Below are 14862 nucleotides of genomic sequence, written 5' to 3' on the forward strand. Positions count from 1 at the left end.
ATGGTTTAGTGTGAGGTGTCCCTGCCCATGGCAGGGAGGTTGGAACTAGATGATCTTAAGGTCCTTTCCAACCCTAACTATTCTATGATTCTATGATTCTAAAATTGGAACTATTAAATGCTTTGCAGCTTTTGTAGTAAATTATCATTTCACTGGGGTCCCATAATCCTTTTTACCTTCTGCTGATTCTTGAAAACACTAATCTCACCTGGTTTCAACTCTTTTAACTGCTGTTCTAAAACAGGAAATCTTAAGTTTGACCAAATAATTGACTTATATGGCCATGCAACACATGCTATGCATTCACATCAATAATTTTGACTGAAAAAGAAAGAAGCCAAAGCACATTTCAGAGGCACACATCATTTTGTTCAAATGAACAAACTAAATGAGCCTTATATGTAACTCAGCTTGGTTCTACAGAGAATTTGAGCATTTTTGCCCCCCACCAAAATCCAGATGTGAAATGGTTATAAATGGTGGATTCAAAATTTTTCAAGGAGCTCCAGAAAAAAAGTCTTTATTAGTATTATAATACACTTGTAAAATATATGTGAGATTATTACTCATAAGGATTATCTTGGCTGGCTTCTCTTAAACATTACAAACTCAATGAGACAGTGTAGAGTATCTAATTATAAGACAGAACTTAAATTGATGCACAGAAACCAATAGCATGATACTTCCTACTAGAAGTCATAGGTGAAAAAAACCAACCAAACAAAAAAACCCTAAACAAAAAACCCCAAACCCACAGATTTTCTTTCTTTAGTCTTTTTGGGGAAAATATTTTCAAGGAAAACAGTGTCTGGAATAGACAGAGACTAAGAAATGTAACTGGTTTACTTTCCACAAGAAAAAAAAGAACCACCTCAAGAGAACAAGTCTTCTCTCTCTCCTAGGACTACAGCAAATGAATAGGAGAGTTGCCTAATTGATTTAAACCTGAACATAAAGGAAAGGTAATGAAGGTAATGAATTCAAGTATAAGAAAAGTTCAATCCACAGGCATTGGAGAAGAGAGCTAAAAAGGCTGCACAGAAAAAAAAAATAATTAAAAAATCCTACACCTACAACCTCTCCCAGACTCTTTATTTTAGTAAGGGAAAAATGGCAAAAAACTATTTTTAGTCTGAAAAAAGCTATTTATAATTTGGTATGTATCTTTCATATATAAGTACAGAATGGCTTCTGTTTTAACTCTATGGACATGGCCAGCTTTGCTCCCTTTATTTGTGATTCACATTTGTCTTCAGGAAGCTGCACAGGTATGACAGTGGTCACTTTTATGGTTTTCACTATCCGAAATTTGGAGGAGAGAGTCAATAATATTTCCTTTTCCATATTTAACAGGCATGTTTTGGTTGCGAAAAATGACAAATGGCATGGTGTGAAAAATGACAAGCTCTCAGTAGTGATTGTCAATAGATACTATTGGCTAGAATAACTTACTGATATCAAAGTAACATTCATTTATTGAACATATTAGTTCACCCCACTACACTATTTTTTACAAATTATTATTTTTAGTAGTATTCACAAGAAGTACTTAAAATTAAACAAAAATTGCTAAGTCTGTAATTTACTAATCCCGTTCCACAGGCGACTATAAAACTCATGATCCACAATGCAGCACTGTGGTACTCTATATTAGAACTCATTAAAACAGTTAAGTGGAGCAAACCTGTAGTATGCTTCTCTTTTCTGGATGGGCTTTATTTGTTTAAATACAATTTAAACATAAATAGGGGTTTTTTTACTTTTTTACTTCAGCCCTGCTTTGCCATGTGAAAGACTGACTGAGGCTTTACCGTAGACTAAGCCTGTAAGATCTTCCTGCCTCTGGGAATCAGAGAACTGTGTGAACAGGACTCTTCAGACTTTGGAAAGAGGAAACTGCCATAATCATTTAATGTTAGACCTGCTTGGACTATAAAGGCCACGTCCCCAGGGCAGAGCTATCTAACCTTCTTAGAGCAGAACACTTTTGACCACAATTGTGGTCAAAAAAAGACTGCAAGACGTTGAGACCCAAAACGGAAAATAACAGATTCTACTGGCTGCTGAGCAACCCATAATGTTTTCAAATGCTCAGAAAAAGCTTTTCAAACAAACAAATGCACAACTTTAAAAATACAGTTTAAGACAACTAACAAAAACATGTAAGTGGTAAATCACTTGTAAGAATAAATTTTCTGTTAAACAACGTGTTACTTAATATGTAGAGATATGAAAAAAAAAAAAAAACAACTTAATTTAACTTCAGGATATACACAGCTTGAAAATCCATATATTAAATCCATCATATTAAAATGCATGCAGAGACAGCTTAAAGCACTTTAAAATGCATATTATTTTTTCATTTTAGGCAAGCTAGAAAGAAAATAAATAAGCTGATGGTTATTTAAATGAGACTTAAAGTCTCTTTTACGCAATGAACTAACACTAAGTTTTCTAAATGAACAGCAATTTAACAGCAAGATATATATTAAACCTTTCAGAAATAGTTTTAACAAAAATGCAGCAGTAATTCAAAGGGATTGAAGTTCTGGGATGTTACATCCAGCAATACCATTGCATTAATCACTCTCAGGGTATATTTCAACAATTCTGACAGAAGAGACTTAAAAGGAACCATCAGTCAGTCAGTCACCCTCTGTCCATACAGGTAGACTAAGGAGCTTTTCATATATTTAATAAAAGAAAGGGTCAGCATTGTCCCAATTTCAAATATGCACATTTATAAAATTGTGATTAGAGCCATACTAGTGGGATCTCAAATAACATCAGCAGTGTCAAAAGTAATTTTGTTTAAAATATGTATAAAATCTAAATCAAATAGTAATTAATACCTCAACAAAATTGCTTTGCAGGGTTCATATCATTCCAATAATTAAGACAGTTGGCTCTACCTCTGAATTTCTAGAACTGCTTTCATGACCAAGACAACTGTTTGTCAGTCTATATCAAAACTACCACAGATCCTGTGATTATCCTGTATTACGCATCTGTGTAAGTTAACAAGTGTATTTCATTTAAGTAATGAAGCCGTGCTGGAAGAAGATTAGTATTGTGCTATTTGGAATTATTCTGCTATGAGCCAGAATTGCACTCTGCATGTGTAGCTAATGAGCACTCCAGCAAAATGTTATTATTTTACCTTTCAAAAAATATTTCAGCTTTCAATATTTTAATGTTCGGCAACTGAGCCTTTTCTTTAAATCACATAGCTCTCCATAAATCTCTGTTTATTATGACTAAACCTAAATGCTGGCTGGAGCTGCCAGGTAATAATGTAAAAAAAAAATTACTAAAGTTACACATCATGTAGTTACATTCTCAAATATTAAGCAATGACATCTACTTGAAGATACAATTAAACACACAGAAAGTACACAAAGATATTATTTCATTTCTTGCAGTCATTAAAATCAGTGTAATTTACTTAAAGCAGCTACTCTGCACATACAGAAATTGTTTTCCATCATTCTGACAGGAACAAATCTGTTATTACTACACAGAGATTTTAAGATTTTAAAAGAAAAAAAAAACAAAACCAAATCCCAAAACAACACCCCCCAATCTATTTTTCAGTTTTCCAGTAAATTCCAAAGTGTTTGAGAAGAGTTTATATTATCTAACAATATGTCAGTGCTCATAAAATACATAAAAATTCCAAATCTTCTTTCCATTCATCTTTAAAAGCATGCAATAGAATAAAAAATGACTTGTAGGAAGCTATATCCTCAGAAACATCTGGAGAAAACAGCACTGTGAAATCGCTCTCTAATGAAGAGTTTTATACTTTGGACAGAAATTGCGCCAATGATCCATGTAGCTGCTAAGAATTCTGCTGAACTCATAGCCGTACTTATAAAATCATTTAATCTAATACGGTATCTTAATTCTTTGAAATACACAACACTAAGTACTTCTCATCATCCTTTTATTTGTATTAATAGAGAAGAGATCCAGAGCAGCCCTGTGGAGAAGGACTTGGGGGTGCTGGTCGATGAGAAAATGAGCATGAGCCAGCTTCAGTGTGCGCTCGCAGCTCAGAAAGCCAACCGTATCCTGGGCTGCATCAAAAGAAGTGTGATCAGCAGGTCAAAGGAGGTGATCCTGCCCCTCTACTCTGCTCTCGTGAGACCTCACTTGCAGTATTGTGTGCAGTTCTGGTGTCCTCAACATAAAAACGGACATGGAACTGTTGGAACAAGTCCAGAGGAGGGCCACGAGGATGATCAGGGGACTGGAGCACCTCCCGTATGAAGACAGGCTGAGAAAGTTGGGGCTGTTCAGCCTGGAGAAGAGAAGGCTGCATGGAGACCTCATAGCAGCCTTCCAGTATCTGAAGGGGGCCTACAAGGATGCTGGGGGGGGACTCTCCATCAGGGACTTTAGTGACAGGACAAGGGGTAACGGGTTCAAACTTAAACAGGGGAAGTTTAGATTGGATATAAGGAAGAAATTCTTTACTGTAAGGGTGGTGAGGCGCTGGAATGGGTTGCCCAGGGAGGTTGTGAATGCTTCGTCCCTGGTGGTGTTCAAGGCCAAGTTGGACAGAGCCTTGGGTGGCATGGTTTATTGAGAGGTGTCCTTGCCCGTGGCAGGGAGGTTGGAACTAGATGATCTTAAGGTCCTTTCCAACCCTAACTATTCTATGATTCTATGATTAAAAATTCCAAGAATCAGGATGAACACCTTGCTAAAAAGATGAAGATAACATACTTTTTTATTTTATTATTTATTGATTTTAAATACTCTGGTTTGACATTCTGCAAACACCAGGCTTTATGGAGGGGCTAGGTAGGAGCAAAGTAATGAGGAGAAAATGAGAAAGTAAAGATCATTAGCATAGTTTTCATCTGTATACGCAATGCAAAATATACTAATCCAGGCATTTGTCTGCCTTTTCTATCCAAGCACATAACAGGACAGTTAAAAAACAGTGCCTTCACGTCCCACATTCTCTTCATTGGAAAAGTGTTACCTTGTTGGGAAGAAAAGCAACATGGGATGCAGGAAGACCAACATGTCTTCTGGGGCAACCAAGGTTTTAAACAACCAGAATAGCGGGTAAAACCAAAGAGATACTAAGTCCCACAAAGCAAGTAAGAAGAAGTAGCCAAGAAAGTAGCACACGCATTTCAGGATGAGAAACCATGCCCTGTTAAGTGTGAGGCAATGGCCTACTGAAAAGATTCTTTTAAATGGAAGGAATGAATGGTAAGAAGAGACACATGCCTATGGTTAAAGGGAATTATAGTAAACTCCCCAATGGTGAGAATGCAATTGGTGAAGAAATGCAACCATAGCAATAATAAGCTAAATAAATAAGGTATACATTATTTCATGTAAGAGGGAAGCTAATGCAGAGGGGTTTGGCTGGAGGTCTTTTGGTCTTACTAAGTCAGTTTCACAGCTCCCACCCCCAATACACACTTTCCCCAATGCTCTATTTTTCCTTCCTGTCATTTTCCCTTTGGGTTTAATTTAATTTAATCTTTACTTTCATTCTCCTTGTCTCAAAGAAGTTTCAACAGCCCTTGGTTTTAAAAAAGAACCCCCCATTCAACTCCAATTAGAACATGATACCCTCCAACAGTAAGTTTGTACATTTTAAGTACAGTATTCATTGTAAAGGTCACTCTTTTTTTTTCTTCCAAAGGTCCAAGAGCTTAGCACAGAAAGCTTATCGAATTTACTTCATCAATTGCCTAACTTATATGTGTCCTTAAGTGATTCTACTGCTGCTGAACTGTGTTTCATATCAAGGCAGTCTTCAGAGTCCAGAAACAGGCATACTTAACACACTTTTAAAACACAAGCTGAATTTAACCAGCCTTCCATGGCACAGGTCAATTTCTCCATTATCTCAAGTTTGCTAATCACCATGTACTATGTTATTTAACACTCCAAAATAACCATTAGATTAACACATTACACTGAGTTTCTTGAAAAGAGAATACTACTTTCATCACTTCACTTTCAAATTCAGACAAGAATGTCAAAAAGGTTAGACTAATAAAGGTAATACCAGCACAACTTTTCTTATGGGTCATTTCATCAAATGAGATTATCTATGGGAGTGGAATAAGGTTGGAGGAAAGGAATAAATTTAATTGCATTTCCTCTAACTTGCTTATGTCCACAAATGTCCACAAATTTTCTGCAAATCAGTGTAGTATGTAGTCAATTCATTAGTATCTGGTAGTTTCTGAATACTTGAGAAACGGTTCTAAAATAGGGAAAAAGGAAGAAGAAAAAAGAACAACTACCTGTTACCACAAGATTTTTGTCCAAAGTCCAAGTGTCATATCATCCTTGTTAAAAAAAATAATAATGGCTCTCTTAAGTGGCACTTCTGACACTACGCACATAAGGTGTAAGAAGACATCTTCAGCAAATGAGGAGGATCAAAAGCTACTGACTTTTCAGGTTACTTGCAAACAAACTTTGTCGAGCTGCCACTTGACACTCCCACAGTACACAAAAGCACCTACTGATCAAACCCATACCATTTTTTTAATATTCAAAGGAACATCTTCTTTAGGCCTACCTCATAGTACAGTTTACATTAATGGTTCCACCTGTTTGTGTTACTAAGTTGTTACATATGCATATGATTTAATTTTAACAGGTAAAATACTGCTTCATTATCTTAGCACTCAAGAATGGCTGAAACATTTTTTCCTCAAGTGCTTCCAGATGTAGCAATGAAAATTGCACTTATATGAAAGCATCAGAGTTTACAGCCTAACAAAAAATTCTCCCAAAACTCTTGTACCTTATGGTATACTTCATGTGATTCACATAAAGAAGCATATGTGCACACACAAGCACGTACATACTTTGTATATCCTATAAATGTACTTTATCTTCATAATTTGCCAGGAGTCATTACACTGGTTCTACACTCTCACAAGGATGTTTTTGATACCTCTCATTTGTGTGTGTGTGTGTGTGTGTGTGTGTTCCTACAGAAAGTAATTTGCTTTCCAGAACTCCCTCTGACACAGGGTTAGACCTCTACCTTTGACTAATAATACATAATGCATACAGGTTTTGCAGTTCTGCATGTAGAGGAATAAAACCTTTCATACTCTTCATACCTTCAGCAAAAGATTACTGAAGATACACAAAAATATACATTGAGTAAGGGGAAAGGCAGCTTTCAGGAAAGGCAAGAAGAAAAGTGAAATCCCTTATTAACAGGTTATAAACTGTTTACACAGGGTAGAGTGGCCATGAGAGTGATACTATTCAGTTTGTTGGCTGCAAATGAAGTAGCATGTGTTCCGCAGGTACACATGGTATGGAGGTATGAAAGACTTTACCCGCTCCCCTTCTATCAGAGAATACCCATTAACCTCTTGCTATTGGCAAGTCTGATGATGCCATTTATTACAGCTGTCAGATACATCCAAAGATGCTATTGTTATTTGCTTACCTTCAACAAATTACTGCACTTAGGTCTGTATCTCTGCAATAAATGTTACGTGCCTGAGAATTAAACTTATAAATAATTATTTGAATTTCAACCACGTTTTAGAATGAGGCTAGGAAAAACAGTGCTTCACTGAAATGATGACCTCTCTTTCTCATCAACTGTAGCTTTCCACTATTTGAGGAACCTCGCCCAAAGAAAGGCTACCCACAGAGTCAAGGTACAAGTCCCTGAAAAAGGCAACTGTCACATGTTTAGTGATGCTGTAACAAATCTTTAGAAATTATTATCAAAAGATTCAGTTTTATAGTAAAACTGTGCCTCTGTCATGTCACTTAAAGTGCATCCAAGACTCTTCTGTTTGCTGATATTCTCAAAGCCTTTGAAAAAAACTCTTTGAAAAGGTCAATTCCCCAGAGTACTGGCCACTCATAGTTGCAATTAACATCAGCGGACACATGATCAGTGCCTCACATGCAGAGAATCAGGTCCAGATGTCTCAGAGACTGTTTCCAAACACAAGGAATACACGTTGATTTTGTTTATCAGTGTCTATGATCCTCAACTATTACATGAAGATCATATCAATCCATCCCACAGAAACAATATTGTGAAGCTCTAAGATTATAGTAAGCCATTAGAAAATTAATAAACCTGGTTTCAGAACTGATTTGTATAGTATTTAATAGGCAAAGTGAAGCCCTAAATATACTTGTGTGAAGGAACCCACATACTAATGAGCTACTCATCAACTGAGGATGTCCCCTGTGTTGAATGAGATGGGAATTTTGCAGGAAAAAAGGAAAAAACCCAAAACATTAGTATGTAGCTTAAAAAAGGTAGGCTCAAAAAGTTCAAACTTTTAACTGCAGAGACATGACTTTTCCCAAGTATTGCCTTGGAAACATTTATTTTAACACTTAAGCAATATTCACTTGATAACAATTTTTATTTTGATTACTATTTAATATAATACTTTGTACATATAAATATTCAATACATGATAGTTCAAACCTCATACACTTCCAGAGCAACAAAGTCTATGTATGTGTATATCTCAGGCTTGCAGTGCAAGAAACCTACCTGATTTTAAATAAATCTTTATTTTTCTAAACTTCATTCTAACTTGCAAGCACAATTTAGATTCCTGGCTCAAAGATGTTTCTGGAAAGCAAAATATTTGCTTTTTCAGTCTTCCAGGCTGCATCAAAAGAAGGTTATTTCCAAATAAGAATTCTGCTCTCTTTCTCCTATAATACATATTTGTGTTTCTAGTGCCAATCTACCAGACACTAATAAAAGAACAAGCTTTTCAGAAGATGTTGTCTCAGCTGCTTTCACTTGACTATTAACTGTTCTGTGTTCCACATGTTAATTTCTTCCAAATTCTAACTCTGGCTTCCACCTAAAGATGTATTGGGTTTGTTTGCTTGCTCCTTCTGAAGTGTGTTTCCATTCCTTGGGATTCCTGGCTTCTGTAGTGCCTAGTGCTTTATCTTATTTTTGATGTCAACTTCTGGAGCTTGTAGTATCAAGAAGGCATTTATTTAATTAAAAGAAATAAAACAAAATTAATAATATAGCAATTGCTGTAATTCCCACTGTAAGGGCTATATTGTATCCTTACAGTGGAAGCACAGGAATGCCATTTTTAATCCATCATTCAATAAAAAAGAGAGCTATCCCATACTAACAAATAACCTGTGTTGTCCACAGATGTGTTAAAGAAAATGCAAGCAGAGGGGACACATCTATTAATTACAAACATTCCTTCATTAGTGTCAGCAGATTTATTTTTAAAGTATGTTTATGTTTGGAACATAACCTAATTGGGATGTGAATTCACAGACATCTAGTCAATGACCTTCTACAAAAACAAAAACAGAGTTGTATAATGCAGAGTGGTGTTCTTGAGTCCTTTTGCTTGACTTTAAATGATACCACTGAAAATACCCACAATTTGTTGTCAAATCTTCTGACAAGTTTGCAATCCTAGCTCATGCACTACTGTTCTCAGCTGCCTAGCAGGATCAGGAAAAATGTTTCTCTTGCAAAACACTGCACTGTGGAATAGGAAAACAGCTTTCTGTCTTCCTTCTCCTCAAAGAGTAAATATGGATCACAGCATCATGAAACAAATTTCATGGCTCAGTGGTCTAATTTGGACAGCTAACCTATACAGTGTGGTTCCCTTATCACACTTTTAATTGCAAAAAAAATCCATAATATTCCGTAAATTAGTAGACTTCATATTCCATAGGAAATAAAAATGGGATAGGCTTGAAACGAAAAATAATTAAAAAAACCCCCAAACAACTAATGGACTACAGATTTCACTTAAGACTGCTTCAAAGCCTGGACATTATTACACTAAGAACATCTATGCTGTTTCCAACAACTATTCAGCCAAGAGGAGACTGAAATAACCAACCAAGCTAGGATTATTCATTTGTTTTAAGGAACATCTATCCCTTGCAGTCTCTAAAAGACTGCAAAAAGTAAAATATTTGTTTGCCAGAAAAATTCTGTAGTACTAAACTTAGAGTCTTCTGCTACATACAAGGTGAGAGGTACAAGATAAAAGAGACAGAAGTATAGGAGTAAAATCCTGCCAATGCTGAAGACAATCAGAAATGTCACTAAACTCAGTGGGTTTGTAATTTCACTCTGTCAATTTACCTGTACTTCAGACTAACAATGTGAATCTGAAAACAAATGACAGGTACTGGAATCACTTGGGAGCAAATTATCTCATGATATTTTGGAACCGTAAATTCCAAACAGATTAGGCCTCCTCATATGACTTACATGGCAGAAATGCTCAGGAGGCCCTGATAAAAATCACACAACCATTATTTATTTATGTATTTACTGCAGCTTGCCCTCAAGGTTTTATAAATCTAAAGGAAAAAAAAAACAACAAACAAAAAAAACCCCAACAAAACCAAACAACAAATCAAAAAAAAACCCCACCCACCAAAAATAACCCAACCAAAAACCAAACAAAAAAAAACCAAACAAACAAGACAACACAAAAGGTCCCCACAACGTCAAAATAATTCTAGAAAGGGCTTAGTATTACTGATGGACAAAGTAGGCATATCAGAGAGATTGCATGACTCATTTGTAATACCATAAAACCTATTACCTGCATACTAGCATAAAAGTCTCCAGAGAATGGTGCTCATTTTATTCTGGCTCTAGTGTACATAAGAACATCTTTCATTAAGATGTTTTGTAGTTGAATATTGCTTCTATCTGGGCAGGAAAGGATCTTTAACATCCATTTAACAAGTCATATGACATAGAAGATATCATGTTTCCTGACAGCTATTACAGATAGCTCCATTGTACTCATGGTCCTGTGTCAGTGTCATGAGATGTTATAAGTAGGCATATACAAAATTCCTTAATATCACACCATGAAACCAGATGGTCTCAGGTGATTGATGGAGAACTGCAAGGCCCAGGGATCTGTTACCAAACAGTGACTTAGTACACTAAAATACAGCTAATCCTGTTGGGAACTGTATCTCATAGCCTTCATTTGCAGTGTTCTACAAATGGAGCTGTCTGATCACCCTTACAGTAAAGTTGCAGCAGACATCTGTGGAAACTGGCAAACAAGAACAAAAATAAATCAAAGCTATCCAGGAGATCCTGTCAACTTTTAAAATGTTCTTACACAAAGGCACACCTGGAATTTGCACAACCTTGGACTGATTACCAGAGCGACTTGCATTTTGAATGGGCAGGATAAGTAAATAGTGGCCCTGCAGGAAGATAAAATTCCTCGAGCAGTCAATCTGTCTCTACTTTCTTATTCTTCATATATAGGAAAAAGAAAATAAATCTCATAATCATGTACATGATTATACATTCCATGCAAAAAAGTTCAAGCTGAAGTTATACTGTCCTGAAATATATGGAAAAACTGAATGGAATCAGGATTACCCTATATCGAATTCTACTTTCAATTTTACAAAAGAGCATTATGCAAAGGTTCAAACGCTCTACAAAGGTTATCATTGATGAAATAACAACCCTCTATTTTCCCATACATGCTAAACTCTTTTCATGACTGGAAAAAATCATTCTTTCAAAAAATCTCACTGGCTTAGGAAAGATGGGAGTCTAATTTTATCAATTCAACACTGTAATACTGGCTTTAAAGGGCTGGAGAGAACTATCATTAGAGAAATATCAGCTTTAAATCAGCACAGAGATTAAAAACACCCTGCAAAAAGAAAGTAACAGAGGTTTCCATTGTCCTCTACTGTACTTGATTAGGCTCTTTCTGGACAGACATAACAGTTCATCATTCGTATATGGATAAGTATGTCTTCACTTTTGAAGTGGTTTTACTTATTTGCTTGCGCACTGGTTTCCTTATAACTATTCATCTGTTTAATCTGTCATATTTAAAATGAATCATTTCTGAAATGCTTGATGAAATTTTGCATCAAGTGCAATGTCAAAGGAAGACTATAGTAAAAGTCTGAAACTGTTTAAACAACAAAAACAGAGAATTTCATCTCTAAGTCCCACCTGTTACTACTGCTTCAATATTCCTATTCCACCTTCTCCATATACTGCACTTGCACCTGACTGATCTCCTTAGGCATTATTTTAGGCATCCTTATTTACTTCTCACAGACAATGTCTCAGTTTTAGCAAGCTGTTTTTCACGTATGGAAAGCATAGGGAACTGGAGGTTACTATATCCTAAAGCTAAGTCCAAATACAGACTACTGTTTGCTGTAGAGGACAGACAACTCTGGAATGATGGCAGTAAGACAAGGCAGCAGTTAAACTTGCATGCCCATTACTAAAAGAGATCAAGTAAGATGCATGGTTTTAATACAAGGTTACATATATGGATAAGGGGAGACTGTCTTTACTGAAAAAAAATGAGTTGGAGAGAGTCTTTAAATCAAGATCTGACACCTATCTAGAAGTTACATTACTGAATAAGTAAAACATTACAGACAATGAATATAGGCAAGATCCTTTGGCTCTATAATACAAAAGGTCAGATCTGACTGTCATACTGGTCTTCTCCATGCTTAAAAAGTAACAATGCAATTCTAGCTGAAAATACTAAACAGAGATAGAGGTAAACAGAGAAAATCATTGTATTTAATGTTGCAGTTAGCCAGCATAGACATGAGAAAGTCATGCGCTCTTCATTGGCCTTTCTCTTGGCCAAGAGGAAGAGCCTTCCTTGGCTCTTCCTCTTAGCCTTTATTCATGATCACCACAAGTAACAAAAACAATACCTTTATTTTTAATAAGGCACCCCATTGGAACAAGAGAAGAAAATCTTCCAGTATAATTTTCTACAGTACAACATCTAATATGCGGCAGTGCAAAGCGGCTATAAAAATCTAATACTGATGAAATGGACAGCCCTATCATTTTCATGTTTTACATTCCTTTTAGAGTGGCAAACTCTCCTCCCAGCAGATCATTGCATTAGTAAAGAAATTACCTGTAACCAGAGTCTGTCACCTGAGTCTGTTCCACCATTGGCAGTGCATTGAAAAGTAGCAAATTGTCCTGCATTGACTTCCACACTCTGAAGACGCAAGAAGTGGGGAGTTTTTGCTGTTGGAATAAGATAAGAGTACAGGAGTTATACAACATGGAAGTACTGGCTATGAACAATACACCGAGCAAATTAAATAGCCTTGCTTTAAAAGATTTAAATTATTGACTACACATTAGATTTTACATTGATTTACTTCTGTACCTGGGAAGAGCAGAAGAGAAGGGTGCTCTTTAATTGTTCTTGCTGTGTAAATTATCTTAGCTCAGCGCCCCTCTGGTAATAACACTCTATTAATAAAGATCATATTAGAAACTAATTATGTTTTGAAAAAAACCCACCAAACTATTAGATACTTACACTACCAACTAGACAAAACAGTAAGAAGTTGACTGATGTTGTCAGGGAAAAAAGTTTTTTGTTTTAACCAGGTACTGCGTCTATAGAGGAGATGCTTGAGAAATGTAGCACATAAAACAGCTAAAATACTAACACAGCACTTCTCACCAACTACAGCTGTATTCTTTAAATAAAATTATTTTCAACAACACTGAAGGAAAAAAACCCAAACAAACAAAAAAGACCCAAAACACAATGCATTCTCCTTACCAATTCGCATTTTTCATTTAGAAAAAGAAAACATTTCCAGTAAAAATTTAAGCATTAAAGCTACAAATAACCTAATAAATGAAATAAATATTCAAACAAGAACTATGTTCACTGATGGAGGAAGGATAGTATGAATATTTTTGTTTCATTGGAAAGAGTCAACCACATGACACAGAAAAATATAGAAATTTGATATAGAAACTTATCCTTGAAAAGGCAGCATTCTCAACCATTCAAATCCTACTGCAGGTGACTTTTTTGCACTGACTAATACTAGTAAATAAGCCAGGCTCTGAATATTACTTTCAGACATGGAAATGCTCGTGCTAGAAGTAAACTGGCAAAATAAACATGCATTTTGTAGCAGAGCAGCACAACCATTTACAGTGTTGGTGACATTTTCTTAAAAGATCTCATCACCGGGAGAAACTGCACTTGTTTGTTAGGAATTATAAGTAATCAGCTACCAGAATTCAAGAAAAAGTTGGTTAATATCCAGTGCAAAGCAGTATAAGAAGGAGAAGATGATGGAATAAAATAGTTCAAATTAATATCTAACTACAGAACAAAATCTTTTCATTATAACTGCCCTTAGAGCAAATGATTAGACATACTGTTTCTTTTTTTTTTTTTTTTTTCTGAACACTTCCCAATTAGAAAAGACAGCCTTATCAAACCATATAATGGTGAGGGTTTGAAAGAACCTTAAGATCATCTACTTCCAAACCCCCTGCCATCATTTGGGATGCCTCACCATAGACCATGTCGCCCAAGACTCTGTCCAGCCTGGCCTTGAACACTGTCAGGGATGGAGCCAAAGTCACCTTTTTCTTTGCCTATCTAGCTATTAATGTCTAACTAACCACTACATTCACCAGCAAGTTCCCCATTTCTCAGTCAATTTTTTTTTTTTTTTTTACATCTGCTTTTACCCCACTTGGTGAAGAGGGTGAAGAGGGGCATTAGGTCTTAAAAACAAATACACACACAAGAAAAACCTCACCCACCCACCACAATCTATCCCTTTCAGTTCTACATGCCTAGAGCTTGTGTTCTGCTTGGTCTTCATCCATCCTATCCAGAAAACTGCCTAGCAAATATTTTTCCTATTTCAGTTTGTGTTTAAAGAGTTAATCATTCCATAAGTACTTTTTCTGGCAATATACAGAAATAATAGCATTATGAGTCTTGCAAAGTTTTAGACATACAGTAGCTCTATTCCAATTTTCACACGATTTTCAATTTTCCTGTAGAC

At 35.9% G+C, this 14862-nt stretch overlaps 1 protein-coding gene across 1 annotated transcript in view; it reads right to left on the reverse strand.

Annotated features, from left to right (window-relative positions):
- PTPRM (protein tyrosine phosphatase receptor type M) overlaps window positions 1-14862 on the reverse strand; it is a gene marked incomplete at its 5' end in the record, with an annotated part of 476815 nt that overhangs the window by 297056 nt on the left and 164897 nt on the right. The window contains one exon of the mRNA XM_080610125.1: window positions 12942-13057. Within this exon, the coding sequence (XP_080466251.1) occupies window positions 12942-13057 (116 nt within the window). The remainder of the gene's footprint in view (window positions 1-12941; window positions 13058-14862) is intronic.

The sequence above is a fragment of the Psittacula echo genome (assembly GCF_963264785.1).
Source record: "Psittacula echo genome assembly, chromosome: 2".
In the NCBI taxonomy this organism is placed as follows: Eukaryota; Metazoa; Chordata; class Aves; order Psittaciformes; family Psittacidae; genus Psittacula; species Psittacula echo.